Source organism: Maylandia zebra, linkage group LG23, assembly GCF_041146795.1.
Source record: "Maylandia zebra isolate NMK-2024a linkage group LG23, Mzebra_GT3a, whole genome shotgun sequence".
NCBI lineage: Eukaryota > Metazoa > Chordata > Actinopteri > Cichliformes > Cichlidae > Maylandia > Maylandia zebra.
Genome location: NC_135188.1, coordinates 4,715,319 through 4,732,666, shown reverse-complemented (window position 1 = coordinate 4,732,666; position 17,348 = coordinate 4,715,319). Strand labels below are relative to the sequence as shown.

The 17,348-nt window shown below is 42.6% G+C and overlaps 2 protein-coding genes across 3 annotated transcripts; one reads left to right on the top strand and one right to left on the bottom strand.

Annotated features, from left to right (window-relative positions):
* Positions 1–7,545: 7,545 nt before the first annotated feature.
* Positions 7,546–14,055, bottom strand: LOC101474220 (serine/threonine-protein kinase NIM1). Of its 2 annotated transcripts, XM_004554937.4 has the most exons (5): positions 14,019–14,055; positions 12,166–12,268; positions 10,280–10,582; positions 9,672–9,940; positions 7,546–8,659 (listed from the first exon to the last, which is right to left on the bottom strand). In XM_004554937.4, the coding sequence occupies exons 2-5, from the start codon at positions 12,185–12,187 to the stop codon at positions 7,907–7,909; spliced, it is 1,347 nt and encodes a 448-aa protein (XP_004554994.1). In that variant the 5' UTR covers positions 12,188–12,268; positions 14,019–14,055; the 3' UTR covers positions 7,546–7,906. The 2 variants fall into 2 exon arrangements, with proteins under 2 accessions (XP_004554994.1, XP_076736559.1); XM_076880444.1 differs by lacking the exons at positions 12,166–12,268; positions 14,019–14,055 and having other exon boundaries at positions 10,280–11,117.
* A 151-nt stretch (positions 14,056–14,206) lies between these two features.
* pole4 (polymerase (DNA-directed), epsilon 4, accessory subunit) lies at positions 14,207–16,581 on the top strand. Its single transcript, XM_004554938.4, has 4 exons — positions 14,207–14,604; positions 15,586–15,670; positions 16,099–16,140; positions 16,306–16,581. Exons 1-4 carry the CDS (start codon positions 14,356–14,358, stop codon positions 16,317–16,319), a joined length of 390 nt encoding a protein of 129 aa, XP_004554995.1. The 5' UTR covers positions 14,207–14,355; the 3' UTR covers positions 16,320–16,581.
* The last annotated feature ends 767 nt before the right edge of the window (positions 16,582–17,348 follow it).

Below are 17,348 nucleotides of genomic sequence, written 5' to 3'. Positions count from 1 at the left end.
GGAGTCCGAGACATTCTTCCCCAGCCTCACGTGCTGCTTCCTGTCCGACAGGAAGTCAGTGATCCACCGGCAGATGGGATCAGGCACATTCATCTGGGAAAGCTTGTCTCGGAGATGGTCTGGAAGGATGGTGTTGAAGGCAGAGCTGAAGTCCACAAACAGGATCCTGGCGTAGGTTCCTGGGGAGTCCAGATGCTGCAGGATGAAGTGTAGGGCCATGTTGATGGCGTCGTCTACAGACCTGTTGGCTCTATATGCAAACTGCAGGGGGTCCAGGAGGGGGGCCGTGAGGGTCTTGAGATGGGAGAGAACTAGGCGCTCAAATGACTTCATGACCACAGATGTCAGAGCCACGGGTCTGTAGTCATTTAGTCCAGTGATCCTAGGTTTCTTGGGGACAGGGATTATGGCATATAAATGTGGTCAGATGACCCAAAATTCAAACTGAGCATCAGAATGAGGAAGACTTAAGTGATTTTGAGTGTGGCATTGTTGTTGGTGCTGCTCATGCTGGTTTGAGTATTTCAGAAATTGCTAATGTGCTGGGATTTTCCCACACAACTGTGCGTGTGGTTTACGGAAAATGATCTGAACAAGCGAAAAATATCCAGCATGCAGCAGTTCTCCTGGGAAAAATGTCTTGCTGATACCAGAGGTCAGAGGAGAATGGTTAGACTGCTTCAAATGGAGAGAAAGGTAACAGCAACTTTTTCTTTTTCTTTTTTTTGCCTGTCCCGTTTGGCTCTTTTGCCATCAGAATTATTGTCTAAAGGCGAAGAAAGAAGCCCAACGGATTTACTTTACCAAATGGACCATCCCAGCCTTGCGGTATTGGTCTATTTGATTCACCTTTTATTACTTATTTTATTTTCACTTGCTAAATACGGGACAGACTTGACTGGGGAAAAGAAAGGGGAGAAAGAAAGAGGGAATGAAAAACAGGGACGGGGATAAAGGGCAAAAAACAAAAAACAAACAAAATAAGCAGACAGAAAATACATATATCAATCACCTGGATCACCTGTGGAGAAAGGAAAAAGAGAAAACAAGCAGAAGAAAAAAAAAGAGCAACATAATAAACAACATCACGATGATCTATGGGAATATAACTGTAAATACTAAAAATTATTGTGCAGCACGTAAGATCGACAGCGCACAGTGTGCTTTGAGGTAGGAGCCAAAAAGGGTGTAGTTTGTGTGTGTGATCACCCGTGTGTACACCTGTGAGCATGAGCACGCTTGTATTTAAAAGGTTCCTTCATGTAATGATCTGTTAGAGGGTGTGTGTGTGTGTGTGGGGGGGGGTACAGCCCCGTCCTCCGGGGCATGAAGCAGGTATGGAGGAGATCAAAACTCCAGACATCCAGAGGCCCCCAGAACACAAGAGACTAAGGAAGACCAACAGAGGGGCAGCTGCACCACTGTCCCAGAAAGAGCTGAGGAGAGCCCCAGATGAGGGGTCACTCAGCAGCCGCGGAGCAGAAGCCAGGGGGGGTTGCAGTGACGCGCCCGTGAGCTCCGCCGGCAGCCAGCTGTGCCTGAGTGACCGAGCCCCAGGCCGAGAGGCTGAGGGCACCCCACCCCTGAAGTGGCCCGAGCGAGCCCCAGGCTCCAGGCTCCTACAAGCAGCCACCAAGGAGTGAGCCGGTGTGTACCTGGACCCCCATCCCCGGACGCAAAGAACCACCAATGCACCGATGTCTGAGGGAGTCCGCCACTGGCAGGGGAAGTGGTGGTAGGGGGAGATAGGCCTCCATACCTTGGAGGGCCTGAGATGTCCCCAGAGAGGTGGCGTCTGATACCCAACCTGACATATAGACACAGAAATACAGGCACACACAGATACAAACATCCATTCCCACCCTCATGCTCTCATATGCACTTACTCCACACTCAACCAACGTGGAGACATACATAAAGAGACGCTGTACACCCGATCACACTCCCCAAGCGTACTCTACAAACCGGGTCTAGGTACCCTTGCCCCTGGAGCAGGAAACTGCACCCAGACCCAGGTGGTGTTACCCTTTTCCCTGCGGTGGGGAGAAGCAGACCGCCCCGACTCGGCAGCAGCAGGGAGGCCCCACATTCCAGACCCCAGTCGGACGGCAAACTCCTCCTCCTAGCCCCCCACTCCAGCAGGCCACAGAGAACGGGGGTGAGAGAAGACTCCAAACCTCCCTCCGTCCGCTCATATGTAGTGTTGATGCATGTGTGTTCTAAGGTGCATTTAAAACCTAGGAGGGCATGGAGCTACCTGCCAGAGAGCAGCATGTAAGCGCATAGCCCCTCCTGATAGCCCTCAGTGTCTACGTGTATTTAAAATTGAGAGGTGGGCAACGACGCCAGGGGTGAGGTGTACACCCTGATGGTAATTTGGATTCCGTGTAGCGTGCCCACCCCCAAGATCCTATATGTATGTGTAATGAGAGTGTGAGTAATGTGAATGTCTAAATTGTGGGATAAAATTGAGGCACAGGCAGCCAGAAGGGGACAGAGGGGGGGGATGCCTCCCCTGCACCCTGGTGACACACCTTTACCCGAAGGCCCTGCATGTGTGGGTGATTGTGGTGGAGCGGGAAGGGGGAGGCAGCTGGAGATGGAAGGAAGGGAGGGGCAAGTGACCCCTCCCTGAGGCCAGCTCCCACACTGACCCCAGTAGGCACCCCCATACTCTGCAACCCGCCAGGGAAAGGGGTCCCAGGCCCATCCTGACCGGGGCCCAGTTCAGCAGCGCCGCCTGGCCCCGCAGAGCCCAGGACAGCCTACACGACCCCACCTCAGAGAAAACTGCACCCACCCCTTCATCCACTCATCTTCCAGACTACACAAGACAATAGACACCCAGGCTGAGATCTTCCTCCACCTCTCCTATATCTCCTCCTGCAGAGTGAGTTCCTGAAGAGAGGAGAGCTCCTGCAAGATATAACAGCCTCCCCCACCAGTTGAAGAGCCCCCCAGGTGGCTCAATGCACTGGCAGCACCCCGCGCCAGGGCTGGGCCCCCATACACCCAGCCGCCCACAACCCGGCAACACACCAAACAGGACCCAAGCCCCAAGGCCCAGCCAGGGCCCCAGCCCAGAGATGGAGCACCCCCAGAACCCCACGCCCGTCCCGGACCCACCCAGGGGCAGCCAGGCTACCAGGTCAGTAACACACATCCGTCAGCACAGACCCTCCCCCAGCCCCGCTGCACACAGCCACGAGGAAACAGTCACCTAAGAGCCAACAGAGCCCTTAATAGGCCATGACAGCAACCCCGGGTTGAGCCCTCCAAGGAAGGTGACAGCAACTTATTAAATAACCCCTTGTTACTGCCAAGGTGTGCAGAAGAGCAGTTCTGAATGCACAGCATGTCTAACCTTGAAGCCAATAGACTAATCCTGCTGGTGGTGCTACTGTAATGGTAGGGGGGATGTTTTCTTTCTATCGGCCGTGTAGTACCAGTGCTGTGGTGTTGGTACCATTGGGCTTACCTGAGTTTTGTTGTAGACCATGTCCATCCTTTTATGACCACAGTGTACCCATCTTCTGATCGCAGCTTCGAGTAGGATAAACCTCCATGTCACAAATCTCAAATCGTGTCAAACGGGTTTCTTTAACATGACAATGAGTCTGTTGTACTCAAAGGAACACCACAGACACCACACCTCAGTCCAATAAAGCTTCTTTAGGATGTTTTGAAATGGAAGATTTGCGTCATTGAGGTTAAGCCGATAAATCTGAAGCAACTCTGCGATGCTATCATGTCAATATGGGCTAAAATCTCTGAGGCATGCTTCCACCACTTTGTTGAATCTGTGCAGTATAGAAAGGAGGCCTAACCTGGTACTAACAAGGTGTACTTAATAAAGTGACAAGTGAGTTTAGCATGTTAGGAAAGAATATATTCAAGACCTCCTTAAAAGGAGAAACTATTATATCACCAAAACTGGCCTCATTGTGCATTTTATCACCTCATTTTGTTTTACAGCAGCCTTTTAATTTATTTAGGACAAGCTTTCCTTTTTGGAGGAATGTTGCTTTAAGGTTTATAGATAAAACACCCACACAGAAGTCTACAGATTGAAACTTCTTTACATTTTTACGCACCATGTGTGAACAATAAAGTTTACACAAAATGTATTTGAATAAAATTCTGGCACAGGTCTCTTCAGCATCAAAGGATCACAACATGTGTTAATGGAAGCCCCAGTCGACAGCGAATCTGATTAATTAATCTTGCAGTACAACCAAAAAGCAGAAAGTGGTCTTTTGAGGGTCCAGGAGGTCTGGGGCCAACTGTTTTCCAACAGTTTATGATCCAGCCTTGCAGCTCCTGCAACATCTGGCAGCCGGGGACAACGTTCATCCCTCACACATCGAGACGTCAGTCATTTCGAAGAACGTGATGGATGTATTGGGAAATGTCTCCAGACGTCAGCACCAATTTCAGGGTATCATGGTCTATCTAAACCACATGTCCCTGAGTGAAAACACAGCCAAGTATCTTTTTAATCAGGTCCTTAATCCTCCCACACCCGCACCCCAAATCCTCAACTCACATTTTTTTCCCTTTCCTTTTATTCAACTGTTTACTTTCAAGCTTGTGCAATAGTGTGTGTAGACATGTTCGACATGAGGACATGACATTAGCCTCCATAAAACAGGAAGACTGATCAATAAACTACACGAGCAGGCAGAAACATTTTTCTTCAAAAACGTAATACTCACTCGTTTGTTTGTTCTCTAAGTATTTCTGGGGCTGATTCGCAGAGTCAACAGTTTAGTTAGTTAGTTTAATTTCTTCAAGCTGGAACAAAATCCTTCCTCTTCTTTGTTCACTCAAATGTAGGACACAAAAAATGGAAAACTTTGTCTTTAATTTTCCCAGCATGGAAGGATAGTCGGCTTCATCAGTGAGTTGCTCAACAAATTTTGTCATAATTTAGAGCTTAACTTGACCTCTTAATACCAGTGCTTGGTGAAGAGAAGCAGAGGTCTCTATATTTGGCACTGTGTTGATAAGACCACTGAGAAATGAAGATATCTGAAGCTGGAAAATTCTCTTTGAATATGAGTATATGCTCTGCTAACACTCACAGGGTGACTGGTTTTAACTGCTGATCCCAGTAGATCAGAAATTATTATGTCTTTAACGCTGAAATCCTTTCAATGAGATAATAATTTAGCTCTCACATGAATCACCAAGTTCAGATAAGGATGCATACTTTAGTGTTGGTGTAATCAACAACGGTTGAGTACAGGAAACAGACAAACTTCATTACTCGTCCTCATAAAGCTGCCAGAGTTTCACAATCGATTGTCTTCTCGGTTCAAATCATATTTCTGTGAGAAAAGTAAACTAGTTAATGTTCAAAGAGCCGCAGCTAAACTCTGAAGGTGAATGTTGCTCATCCTCCTCAGTTTTTACGTGACAGACTTTAAACAGCTGTCTGTGCTGCAGGTAACAAAAGTGCTGAACATTTGTTGTAGTTTTAAGAAATTAAACCCTGAGACGTGTTACGTCTTGCTCCTATTTGACAGACACTTAACTTTCTCTTCTTTCCTTGGAAGAGCGCTCACATTCAATGGCTTCAAACAAACAAGCAGCTGCATACTGAAACCAATCAGTGCAGATAAAAGCAGCTGGCTATGCAATAATAAATATAAATTAAGGGTCTTTGTTCATGCTGATATCAAACTAAAACTAAACCATTTATCATGTCTTAAAGTGAGGTGGTTTAAAAGGTAACGACTTTGGGGAACTTTTATTTCTCTGGTGGAGAGATTAGGAAAGAGAATAAGCAGGGAGGTGCACATACATATGTTTAACATGCAGTCCACTATAATTGCAGTTTTCTTTGTTTTCTTTTGCAAAAAACCTCATAGTTAGTACAAATTGCCCATATTAGGAATGTACTGTTTACTATTTCACAACCATCTCTTCTCTGATTTGTCATTCATTCGGAGCTCAGGGGTTCTCTTTTACTGCCAAGTACCATTTCCAACAAATGCAAACTTGCTAACGAAGACAAAAACTTGGCTCTTTGTGATAATCCCAGAGGATGAGTAAAGGTAAAAGCAGAACATTAATAATGTGAAAGGAACAAGTGTAAGAGAAGAGGGAGAAAAGCAAAAAGAAAAAAAGACTAAGACTTTGATTATTATGTGATCATATGAGCAAATTCATAGATTTGTCCTTCTGGTCTCCGGCTTTACATCGCACAGAAAAATCTTCTGCTTTTGTTTGGTGAAGCTGAGTGATATGTCTTTGAATGTAAACTCTGGTGGAAAACAAGCAGCTTACTTTGCAGCCATGCCCGTGTAACCTTTTGAACCCCTTTTTTCTCAATGTTAAGTTCACAAAGAAAATTAGCGATTAGATCTGTGAGCAGTTTAATGAATGACTCTGCTGAGACTTGATGATAAGAGCTTTCTCAGGTGGAAATGATAACAGACACTTATTGCCCACTGGTACTGAACAAGAGCAGAGTCATAAATAAACAGCGAGTCAGGACTAATTCTTGGCACTTGTTCGGATCTTTGTGATCTCTCTATATGTCTGCGCTTGCCCGCGCAGTGTGTTCACATTCTTGTGCGAACAGGCTGCGGGTTGAGGGCTAAATATTTTATTGCAAAATATAAAGCTTATGATAGTGCCAAATACCCATCAGAAACAGAGCAGGTGTGTGCAGTCATTGACAGGACTGACGTCAAGTTGTAATGTTACTGGTCCCAGAGCTATACCTGGTTTAGAGAGACTGCTGTACCCTCAGGGAGAAGTGCAAGTGATGGGAAAATGAACCATCATTAACTGGAGAGAGAGCCAATTCGTTTTTATATGCACTTGGGGTGAAATGACACGTTATGTTCGCAGTGCACACTTTCATTTTTCATAAACTCCTTTTACCGAAAGGGCTTGAATTGACTCCAAAGTCAGTTCCTGAGAACTGGCTCGAGAGTCGAGGATTTATCGAATTTCAAGGCTTACAAATAAAGAAGATCTCATTTTGCATCCCAGTAGAAATTGCAGTTTTTAACAATATAAATCTGGAGTCTTGCATGCAGCAGAACGAGACGATCACATTGTCCTGTGATAACATGCCTCCTGCTGGAAGGAAAGAATCGGGGGAGGATGTCCAGATGAGGAGATTAGAGGGGAAACAGTTTTAAATTACTGTTTGAAAATAACTTTATTCTGTTTAATGAATCTGGCCTTAATCTTTGCTAGAATTACTGATACAGCGTGGCTTGAAGCTCAGGGCAGCATCCCTGGAGGATTTATGAAAACATTGCTTTAAAATGTGAGCAAACATGAGAATAATTTACAAAGATATGAAAAAGATAGATATAATAACACCAAGGTAAACTCTCAACATTCATTGTGCGCTTGACTCTCCTCCTTAGTGAACAACGTGAACTGCATTTATAATCACTTTTACGTCACATGCATACCCAATGAAGGCATTTGAGGCATTTGCTGTAATGCAAATGCGGTAGGCTAATTTTACAATTTATTTTTTGTTTTCTCTCTTTTTCTTATATTTCCTCCTGATACACATTTTCTTTTTTACTTTCTGTTGGGCCAAGCATGTTCCCTTGTGGCTGTCTCATTAGGCTTACCTGGATTAGGTCAGATTTATGTCCTGACTAAGAAGGATTGGAAGATGCTGATAGCCATTTAGTGATTGATAGGTGTTTTGCGTCAGTAATCTTGCCGTTGGTGATGTAATCACAGGCATGTCCTGGTCTATGAGCTGTAATTGATTTACAATGTGGAAAACAACTGTCCACTCTGACGTCCACATCCACTGCCACTTCAGTCTGTGTGTAACATAATACCTGGACTGCATGAGAGCGCACACATGTGATAAAGTCGCTTTGGTGCCACAAATGAAGGAGTCCGGTGCAGCTCTTTGTCGTTATAGTATTGCACATACAGTGGAAGGATTGTGTTTGTCAACTGATGCTGCAGACCACTTGCTCGGACTCTCGTACTCATCTGGTTGGAGCACAGAGTAACCCACAGCCTCGACCAACCTCCTCTTCTGGACTCGATGGAGGAGGATCCGATAGGCCCCTGTCAGTGGATTCCTGCAGTCCAAGCAGGGGTTATTCTGGAAATGAAGCGCCACGACCCCGAGATCCGACAGCAAACTCTTTACCTCTTGCTCTTCCACGCACAGAGTCTGATTTGTCTGTGCAAAGTGAGCAGGAGACAGTGGCAACGGCGTATAGGGACGAGGGAACTCAATCCCCTTCAGCCAAGCACTGTCTGAAATCTGCGTTAAAGAGGAGCGATCAGCAGGCACAATCCGCAGCATGCCTTTGATGACCAGCTGGCACGGATCTGGCACATAAGAGGGGATACGGTAAGCCCCCTGGAGGATGCAGCGCTTCAGCCTGCCCAGATTTTCCCCATAAAAGGGTAAAGTTGCTGTTGTCATGAAGTACAAGAGAATACCTAAAGCCCAAATGTCTGAGTAACGTCCGGAGTATCCCTTTTCCTTAAAAAGTTCAGGAGCAGCGTAGGGCGGAGAGCCACAGAAGGTGGTGAGAAGCTCAGCAGGGCTGCTCTCTGTGCTGAAGCCAAAATCCCCAACTTTGATGCAAAAGCTGGTGGTGTAGAAGATGTTCTCCGGTTTCAGGTCTCGGTGGATGATGTTGCAGTCGTGCTGAAATGTGACACACACATGGACAATTTTAGAAAGAGTTCTCCTTTAATGCTCACAGAGAACGCCAGCGCACTGGTTTATTTCTGCACTGTGGGGCAAAACACTGATATAGCAACATTTCTTTGCTTCATCTTATGATAAGTTATTAATGCATTTGTGTTGGATATCTACATTTTGATTTAAAGAGGATTGATTTTTCACTCTGCTCATTTTGATTTTTGGACCCTATCAGAATAGCTTTGCAGTCAGTGTCAGAAGTCAGTTTGTGTCCGATTGACTGAGGCCACTCTGACATTTAATATGAGCAGCTGCTAGCACTTAGCTGATCCCATTATTTGAAACTTTGCCCACTATAACAGCTTAACTAACCTATTGTGAAGAAAATGAGACGCTCAGAGGGGATAAAGACGGACAGGGAACTAATTAACTATTATTATTATTATAACACCCACATGCACTGATGAAGCATTGTTTGGCCTGGCCATTCCAGGATACATTTTCCTTCTGCTACACAGATGTGGCTCATGTATCGAAATCTCCCGAATCAATAATTTTTACAAAGAAAAACGTTATTGGGAGCAGATATTGTGAGTTACTCATGACTCAGACACCTAAATTACATGCTTATCATCTGTCTACACTGCAACTATCTATAATACACTTTAACTAATATTTATTTATAATGCATCTTCTGGTTTTAGTTTATTTTAACTGAATTAGTGACTCTTAAACTGTTCTCTTTGTTTACTCATCGAGTGGTCAGTGGCGCGGTCTCTGTGCTCTACCCTGCATGTCAAAGTATCCTTTAACACGATACTCAGATTTGACCCAGTTTCACATTCTCATCTCTACTTATTGTTAGAGGCCTTAAGGTTTCAATCTGATCACGTAAGTCTGGCACATTTTGAGTCAAGCTGGGATTTTTTAATTCATTCCATGCTTTCTCTCCACATTTCAATCAGCGAACATATCACAGACTCATGCTGTGACCAAGGGTGAAACCGAAGCTCACCATGTGCTTAACAGCAGAGATGATTTGTGCGAAGACCAGCTTGGCTTCCAGGTCGTTAAGCTTCCCCCTCGTGGTGATTCGAGAGAACAAGTCTCCACCGCTGCCGTACTCCATGACCAGATACAGCTTCCGGCTCGTCTCCATCACCTCATAAAGGCGCACTATGTTGGGGTGGCACAGCTTCTCCATGCAGCTGATCTCTGAGGAAGTCAGAGGCTGTTTCTTCTTATCCAGATGCAGCTTGTCCATGATTTTAACAGCTACTCTCTCTGAGACAGGAGAAGGGGAGGGAGAAGGCTTAGCTGTCAGTGACAGATTTAAAGAAGGTCTGATGAGGTTAAGGACTGAAATAAGGACGGATGTACATTTAGGAGATTTAAAACAAGAACAGACGAGACGCATCTGATCAAAAGGAGGGGAATTAGCTTTTAATAGGATGATTGTTGCAGCGTTTTTTAAAGTCTGCACTGATTTATGGTGCTCTTGAACACTTATTCAGAACACTGGAATGTGAGTGAAGCAGGAATGAGTTTGAAACACATAAAAAAGATGACTAACGGTGACTGAATAACTGGGACGAACATCCTAAATAACTGACGGTTCTTTACCTTTCGTCAAGGCATGGATGCCCAGCCTAACTGTAGAGAAGTTGCCTTGCCCGATTTCTCCACGCAGCTCGTAAAAGCCGATCCTTCGACCGAGCACGAGGTCATTGACGATCTTCTCGTTGTGGGTCATGTCATAGACGATCCTCTCAAACGGAGACTGCGCTCTCCTCTCTGCGTCAGTCAGCTGCGGGGTGGCACACGTGGCAGCAGAAGCCAGGGGCTTGGCTGGTTTTTGCGTCTTCGGAGAGTCATCTTTGGATTTTTTGCTCGTTTTCTCTTTCGGCCATAGACGCATTTTGACGGCTTGGAAGTAAAAGCAAAAAAAGTGTGAAAACGTTGCAGCAGTGCTGCGTGAAATAGCAGAAATATTAGGATTTCCTTTAGATTTGGACCGAGACGACATCGCTTCTTAGACAAACACCTTTGTGTGTGCAAGTAGAGCTGTATGGGACATGGATAATAAGGTTGACCTCCATGCTAACTTACCTGGTATGTAACTGTACATCCCACATAAGTCAAAACATCAGGTCTGTATTCTGCCTAAATTTAACCCGAGTTTCTATCTGCACTTTTAAGCTGTCAGTGGATATTATTGAAAATGATGCTATGATAGACAAGAATGTGGCAAACTGGGTTTTAATTTATTTTGCTATCACTCATCTGCTTATGTTATATTCTTTTGCTTTAGGAGAACAAAAACAAAGTATAATCTGAAATGAATAAAACTGAATCTCTTCTCCTGGTTAGAGCTTCCACTCACACCGTTTCTGAAAATACTAACATTGCACCTCTGCGGTGTTAGTGTTGTGACCACTATGCAGGAAACAAGATTTTTGGATCACGGTAAATGGATTTCAATATGTGTGTTTTCATTTTTAATGGACAAAAGCAGGATGTTGACCGTTTTTTCTGCTCTGGGAATTGAAGTTTTCTTTTTTTTGGACACAGTTCTTAAGAATCAGCACGTTAATTACAATTTTTTTTTTTGATAGTGTACAAATTTCTCTCAAACAGAACAATGCTTTGGCTCGAACGATTGCCTCGTACGGCGTTTCTTTTGTTTTTACAGGAAATTGTGCAGTACAGTCTGAGCATTGCATAGAGTCTCAAATCTGACCCAACAGTCAGGTCAGGTGCCAGACCGGCTACTTGAATCCTGTGTGGGCGTCTTGGAGAGCACGCATAACCTCTCAAAAACGACTGTGAGCAAAATGAACCAGCCAGTCAAGTATTACCAATAATAATAAACAAATATTAAACATTACAGTGTGATTATGTTCTTCCTCCTCTTGGACTTTGTCGATCAAATATAGCCGAGGATTACTTGGGTTTTTTAGATGGAGAATTAGTGCCATTTAGCTTGCAGACAGCTATTTATAGGATGCTAATGAAGACTAGACTGGCAAAACAAGAATGAACAGAGTTGCCAAATTAGGATTACACTTCCACGCTGCGTATGAAACTGAGCAGGCAGATGATTATTATCAGCATTTGGATCCATGTGAAACTGCTTTTCTATTATTCTTGTTAAATCTACCTGTAAATGTAACAGCTTGTATGACTGGAGCGATGTAGTCACTGTGAAAAATAATAGCAATGAATGAGATTTAATGAGTAGCTTTGAATCATCTTTTGTGGAAAATTCACATATAAGAGTGGAGATATATTCAGTTGCCAATCTGGCGCTTCTGAAATAAAATACAATTTTAAATCATCCAAATATGGGTTTTCTAAATCTAATCACCAAGGCTACAGTTGATAAGAGATTTTATACAGATGATTTAAAGTACTTTTTTTAAAAAGTACATCTAATTTTAAAAACAACATGAAAAAGAAACGAATCACATTAGCTGATCAATAACAGTAATAAAACTAAAATATTTTACCTGTGAGCTGCGAGTCCTTCATATCTCTTCCTCAGAGTGTAACACCTGACTGTGGCTGAACATGTGAATGGAGCTTCAGTGGACTAAAGCAGTCCTCACAATCCTATTAACAGAGTGTATTAGTGGAGTGCTGACATGACCTGACACAATGGAAATGATGCAAAGATACTTTCAATGAATAAAAATAAGCATGCCTGCTTTCATAATGATGATAATGCTCATGTAACTTACACATGAAAGCAAGTTCGTGGGCGTCAAGCTCTGACAAAAAATATATAAAAATATTATAAATAAATAAAAACTAAAAAGTGTTTTAATAACTTTCTGGAATAAAATAAAGTGCTAATGAAAACAGCTTCATACATTAAAATATTCAGGTAAGAAGAGTTTAATGTGCTATTTAGATACTCTATTGCAGGTGGACTGGAGCCTATCCCAGCTACTATAGGGTGAGAGGCAGGGTACACCCTGGACAGGTTGCCAATCTGACACAAGGCTAACACAGAGAGACGAAAAACTATTCACATTCATCCCTGTGGGCAATTTTGAATCACAAATTAATCTTTGGACTGTGATAGAGCCAGACTACCTGAAGAAAACCCACGCAAACACGTAGAGAACATAAAAGAACTAGCAGATTACTAAAAGCCCAGCTTTAAGCTTTAATAGCTCTTTAAGCTCTTTAACACTTTAAAGCCTGAACCATATTAAGCATATTAATATAGTGATTTTCTCAAATAACTGCCAGAAAATTATTTTGTTTTGCAAATATAGCGTTTAGGGAACCTTCTGATGAAATAAGAATAAATAAATTAATATTAATTAATTTAATATTAATATCTTATTTGCTACATCTGGCTTTTTTGCCATTTATTCCTTAAAAATGCATATAAGGGAAGATGTTTTTATTTATATAGGCAGAAGAAGAAGGTTTGTGGGTCTAACACTGTACTCATCGGCGAAAGTGACAAGTTACCAGAGAGTCATAAGCATTGCAGATTTTGGTGATTATGAGGGAAACTATCACAAGGAAAATAAAGCGGCAGTATATTCTGAAATAGAGGTTTTGTAGACTTTTGATTTTTTTTTTCAGTTTTACACAGGAGAAAATATGATGTGAAGAGACACAGACATATATGTCTGTCATAATTGGCTAAAAAATGCTAATATTGTCAGATATGGATGAAAAGAAGGTTTGAGAATCTATGAATTCATTCAATTGAAACTCAAACACTGCTGTCAGATAAAACAGCAGCTGAAATAACAGAGAATTAGTTAATAGAGACTATCACATGAGACCATAAGAGCAAACTTCAGCTTCCCATTAATCATGCTGTATTCACATAACAAGAGAGAGCTTAAAAAGATTGCAGGTGTTGTGATATTAGATGGTAAAGTGTTCAGCCATAGCCATACACCACATCCACACTTGGATGACCTCTGTGTCAGCTGATGAAGGAACCCACACAGTGCGTTGAATCTAACAGCAACAATAATCATTAAAAATAGAGCTAATACTGGACACCAGAGACAAACAAAACTTCAAATGAATACAATTTTACTGACTTGTCATTAAAGTCTTTATAAGCCATTTATATTTCACAATAGAGTTCACAATAAGTTCACAATAGCGTATACTGATGCACATTACTATGCAGTTGTTTTTAATAGTTTGTTCCCACTGCCCCCTAGTGGAAATATTGAGGAGTACAGTTGAGTTTTCCCACTTTTTGGTAAATGTCACAAAAAAAATAACATTTAGCGCATACACAAAATAATGTAAAATTACAAAGTTATAAAAACGATATATTTTAACCATACAATAGCAAAGTGTTATTTGTGGCCAACTTCACCTGCGACTTCGTGTCTACACTCGGACCCCTTGGTTAGTAGGGCTCCGGCTACACCCCGCTATCTAGGCGGCAATGTGCGGTGAATGACGTTTAACTTTAGCCAATAGTGAGGCCTGGATTCACAATCTGTCCAATCACCGAAGAGGATTAGTTGGCGGGGCCTGCACTCACTGACGAATCAGCGCAGGCCTTATCACGAAAGCCCGGAACCACATGCTGGCGCGCGCCCGCTGCTGTTGTTGATGTTATTATCTGTGACATGTAGCTATTAAACTATAGTCGTTTCTACGTGTGTGTTTATTTCTTAAGTCATATAATTAGCGCAAAATATCAGAAAATGGCAGCAACAGTGACGACGAGTCTTGTGACCGCAACGGAGCACGACCCTGACCGGTGTGAGAGTGAGGAGGAGACCCGCGGGGCCGAGGCGGAGGACAGCGGCCAGCAGCAGCAGACGGGCCCAGTCACGGTGAGCCACAGCCGGCTGTCCAAACTCCCGCTGTCCCGCATCAAGGCTCTGATGAAGACCGACCCAGACGTGGCCCTCGCCAGCCAGGAGTCTGTGTTCATCATCGCTAAAGCCACGGTGAGACCACTGATATCCTAACCGGTCCTGGTAACACGAGTGCTGACTCTATATGACGCTAACAAACTTAAGTGCAGATAGTAAATAATCTATTTTCTATATGTTTCTAATTCATTTTAGTTTATTTATCAAATTACTGAAATTACTGAAGTATATTTAAACTTTAGTGTAGGTTAACCTTTGGAATAAACGCAGAGTTTACTCATGTTAATGTCTAACTAAAATGTTAGAGTCAAACTGAACAATCATCATGCTAGATAGGGAATGAAAGCTAGTAGAAGCAAGATGGGATACATGTGTGAATGAGAGGGAGACAGGTGTAACAGTAAAGCTGCAAGGAGCAGAGGTAGTGAAGGTAGATGAGTTTAAATACCTGGGACAAACCGTGTTCAAGAGAGGTCAAGAAGAGAGTGCAGGCAGGGTGGAAGTGAGTGTTGGGAGACTGTGTGACAGAAGGATAGCAGGGAAAGGGAAGGTTTACAAGGCCTGGTGTCAGTGAGATGTACGGTTTGGAGATGGTGGCGGCAGGAACAGAGCTGGAGGTGCTCAGGTTTTCGTTGGGAGAGACCAAGAGGGACAGGATTAGAAATAGAGTGTTTTAGAAGGACAGCTCAGGTTGAGTGCTTTGGGGTTAAAGACAGACTTCAGAGACAATGGTTTGGACATGTTCAGAGAAGAGATGGTGGATATACTGGATGCTGACTGTGGAGCTGCCAGGCAAGAAGAAAAGAGGAAAGATCTTAGTGGAGGTTCATTGATGCGGTGAAGGAGGACATGCAGAAGAGCATGCTAGCAATAGGGTGGCATGGAGGCAGATGATCTGCTGTGGTGACTGTTTAGGGAGCAGCCAGTTGTGCAAAAACAGTTGCATTTCAGCACAAATATATTTTATCAGTGGCTTATGTTAATAAAAAAAAATCTATTTCTGATCGTTTCTCTGGTTCATTTTGAATGATTTCTTTTTGGTTTCTTTTTGTACAGGAATTGTTTGTTGAGATGATCGCCAAAGATGCTCTAGTGTATGCACAGCAAGGGAAGAGGAAAACTTTGCAAAGAAAAGACTTGGGTAAGTGGATTAAACATGTGCTTAATTCCATTTAAAGTCTACTTGCATAAATAGAAAATGGGCTGGTGCTTGTATAGCATTTTCCTGTTCTATCAAAGAACATCAAAGCACTTGTGCCTGTGTGCTTCTAACCTAACCGGGGCACAGTCATCCTCCAGCGGTGATCAGTGTCTTACCCAAAGATAATTATACAACCTGCTTCATAAGCCTGAATTTGACAGTTGTACATATTTCTCAGAATAACAACTACATCACGCTGAGATTTGACTTGAAGAAACAGGACGTGCTTTAATTTTAGGCCCCTGTTCCTTTTCTGTGACTGTCATTGCAATACTCAGCATTTTGCAAAATGTTGCAAATTCACAATTATATGACACCATGAGTAAAATATTGTGATAATATGGTATCATTTGTTTTCTTTTCCGCAGACAATGCAATAGAAGCCATAGATGAGTTTGCATTTCTTGAAGGTAAGCCATACAAAGACAAAAGTAGAAAACAACTTTTAAAGTTGTCTGGATTACGATGCTGATTGAATTCGTCACATGCACAAAATTCAGTATTCCACTTAATATTGAATTTATTGGCTCTGTTTTGAACCAGAATATGTTTTACTGACTTTATTTTTTCTGCAGGCACACTGGATTAAAGACTGCTTCAGGAGACTGGTCAAAACTGTTTGCAACCATCCAAGTTTTTATTACAGGGTCATAATTCACTGTTGGAAACTTTCTGCTACTTTTCTAAGTCAAAATCTGAAATTCAACATTTATTAATGCTTTTATACGATGGTTCCTCAAGATTTTTCATGCTTAACTTTGAAGACTTGTGATGGAAATGTGTACATTTTTTGTATATACTTGTGAAATACTATTCACTGTACAAGAAATAAAAGTATGTAAACAACAGAATGAAGTCTGTGCAGGTGTGTGTCACACTCAGCATTACTGGTAAAGCTGTAAGAGTAATAATATCAGGCTTCAGTGGAGTTTTCCAATTTAAAATCTGCAGAGTGACATTAAAAGCAAAAAGATTCGTGCACTGCAAACTTGACCCCAATTTTAACTAGTTTTTCAGATCTCCCAGAGGTAAACAAGAGATTAAGCATCTTCTGAATAAGGTTCAACATAAGAAAAATGAATGACAAGCACTGTGAGCAACACTCACAGCTGAGAAACTGAAGTGCATACTTTAAATTCCTTTTTTACTCCTGCACAGTTCAGGGGGATGTATTTTTGTTTGTTTGTTTTTAAAGCAGCCTGCTCTAAAGTAAATGTGCTCATCCAGTGATGTCAGAGCTATCCAGGGTCCTGCCCTTGCTAACACATTTGTAGAATTTCCTCCTTGTATTTAAATAATAGAATAACATCTTGAAGTTTTTGGAGACAAATCAGATCACCAATTTTTTTTTGTCTGTATAAATGTCTTGAGCCGTCTCTTGTCTCTTTATGTTTCACTTCTAAGAAATCAGACTTGTAATAATTTTAGTGGTTTTGAGAGCAGTTCTGCAGGCTTTCCTTTCATATTGACTGCTTTTTCACTCATTTTCAATCCAGTCCTTGGACGTGAGCTTTTTCAGAAGAATGTTTTTTTTATTAAGCCAGTTAACACTGAGCTATGAATCATTCAAACATAACAAAGGCGCCCAACTCAAGCAACAAACTGGTGTTGTGTATAA